The sequence below is a fragment of the Ictalurus punctatus genome, chromosome 4 (assembly GCF_001660625.3).
Source record: "Ictalurus punctatus breed USDA103 chromosome 4, Coco_2.0, whole genome shotgun sequence".
Lineage (NCBI taxonomy): Eukaryota > Metazoa > Chordata > Actinopteri > Siluriformes > Ictaluridae > Ictalurus > Ictalurus punctatus.
In genome coordinates, this window is record NC_071284.1 from 31,991,047 (window position 1) to 31,993,546 (window position 2,500).

Here is a 2,500-nt window from a genome sequence, read left to right on the forward strand (position 1 = left end):
GGAAATCACCGCTCTTCACAAGCCAATGTGGAAGAGGAGAGGAGACGAGGAAGGGAAAGACAAGAAGAGACGAGGAAGGGAAAGACAAGAAGAGATGAGGAAGAGAGGAGAGGATGAGGAAGAGAGGATGAGGAAGAGAGGAGAGGAAGAGGAAGAGAGGAGAGGAAGAGGAAGAGAGAAGAGGATGAGGAAGAGAGGAGAGGATGAGGAAGAGAGGAGAGGAAGAGGAAGAGAGGAGAGGATGAGGAAGAGAGGAGAGGAAGATGAAGAGAGGAGAGGATGAGGAAGAGAGGAGAGGAAGATGAAGAGAGGAGAGGATGAGGAAGAGAGGAGAGGAAGATGAAGAGAGGAGAGGATGAGGAAGAGAGGAGAAGATGAAGAGAGGAGAGGATGAGGAAGAGAGGAGAGGATGAGGAAGAGAGGAGAAGATGAAGAGAGGAGAGGATGAGGAAGAGAGGAGAGGATGAAGAGAGGAGAAGATGAAGAGAGGAGAGGATGAGGAAGAGAGGAGAAGATGAAGAGAGGAGAGGATGAGGAAGAGAGGAGAAGATGAAGAGAGGAGAGGATGAGGAAGAGAGGGGAGGATGAGGAAGAGAGGGGAGGATGAGGAAGAGAGGAGAGGATGAGGAAGAGAGGAGAGGATGAGAGGAGAGGATGAGGAAGAGAGGAGAGGAAGAGGAAGAGAGGAGAGGAAGAGGAAGAGAGGAGAGGATGAGGAAGAGAGGAGAGGATGAGGAAGAGAGGAGAGGAAGAGGAAGAGAGGAGAGGATGAGGAAGAGAGGAGAGGAAGATGAAGAGAGGAGAGGATGAAGAGAGGAGAGGATGAGGAAGAGAGGAGAGGATGAGGAAGAGAGGAGAGGATGAGGAAGAGAGGAGAGGATGAGGAAGAGAGGAGAGGATGAGGAAGAGAGGAGAGGAAGAGGAAGAGAGGAGAGGATGAGGAAGAGAGGAGAGGAAGATGAAGAGAGGAGAGGAAGAGGAAGAGAGGAGAGGATGAGAGGAGAGGATGAGGAAGAGAGGAGAGGAAGAGGAAGAGAGGAGAGGATGAGGAAGAGAGGAGAGGAAGATGAAGAGAGGAGAGGATGAAGAGAGGAGAAGATGAAGAGAGGAGAGGATGAGGAAGAGAGGAGAGGATGAGGAAGAGAGGAGAGGATGAGGAAGAGAGGAGAGGATGAGGAAGAGAGGAGAGGATGAGGAAGAGAGGGGAGGATGAGGAAGAGAGGAGAGGATGAGGAAGAGAGGAGAGGATGAGGAAGAGAGGAGAGGATGAGGAAGAGAGGAGAGGATGAGGAAGAGAGGGGAGGATGAGGAAGAGAGGGGAGGATGAGGAAGAGAGGAGAGGATGAGGAAGAGAGGAGAGGATGAGGAAGAGAGGAGAGGAAGAGGAAGAGAGGAGAGGATGAGGAAGAGAGGAGAGGAAGATGAAGAGAGGAGAGGAAGATGAAGAGAGGAGAGGATGAAGAGAGGAGAGGAAGATGAAGAGAGGAGAGGATGAAGAGAGGAGAAGATGAAGAGAGGAGAGGATGAGGAAGAGGAGAGGATGAAGAGAGGAGAGGATGAGGAAGAGGAGAGGATGAAGAGAGGAGAAGATGAAGAGAGGAGAGGAAGAGGAAGAGAGGGGAAGATGAGGAAGAGAGGAGAGGATGAGGAAGAGAGGAGAGGATGAGGAAGAGAGGGGAAAGAAGAGAAGAAGCAGAAGGGATGACGGAGCATCTGCTGAACTGGCTGATTAACACCATCTCATGCCAATGTTTGTGCTTTATTACAGCTTAAAGCTCTGCCATCTGCCTCAGCGCTGGCCAAATCCATCATCTCACACACACACACACACACACACACACACACACACACACACACACACACACACACACACACACACACCTTTCATACCCTCCCTTCTCACACACACACACACACACACACACCTTTCATACCCTCCCTTCTCACACACATATTGCTTCATCTCTGACATCATATACAATTCACACACACACACACACACACACACACACACACACACACACTCACGTCTTCGTTCAGCACGATGTGGCGGATGAGTGCTACAATCAGCTCCAGGTTGATCTTGTCATCCTCGTCCATCATCTCCAGGGTGTCGATGGTGCCGTCAGAGAACCTGCCAATCAGAGAGCGGCAATGAGGCGAGACTGGAGGCGGCGTATCAGACGGGAGTGTCACTGTTTCACGCCGTCATCCTGTCACACTCGACACATCAGCCACTGATCACACTGCGAAAGCGCCTCAGAGAAGCACTCGACTCACATGCCTACTTCTTTCTCTGGGCTCCAGGAAATCAGCGTCATCACAAATACATGAGCATCGAGAGAGCGAGACAGAACGCGAGAGAGAATGCGCGAGAGAGAGAGCGCGAGACAGAGAGTGAGCGTGAGACAGGGAGAGAGCGAGACAGAGTGAGAGAGAGAGAGAGAGAGAGACAGAGTGAGAGAGAGAGAGAGAGAGAGAGAGAGAGAGACAGACAGAG

At 51.3% G+C, this 2,500-nt stretch overlaps 1 protein-coding gene across 1 annotated transcript in view; it reads right to left on the minus strand.

The window, feature by feature from the left end:
• Positions 1-2,500, minus strand: part of dhx36 (DEAH (Asp-Glu-Ala-His) box polypeptide 36) — a 39,847-nt gene that overhangs the window by 24,273 nt on the left and 13,074 nt on the right. The window contains exon 11 of the mRNA XM_053678170.1: positions 2,029-2,134. Within this exon, the coding sequence (XP_053534145.1) occupies positions 2,029-2,134 (106 nt within the window). The remainder of the gene's footprint in view (positions 1-2,028; positions 2,135-2,500) is intronic.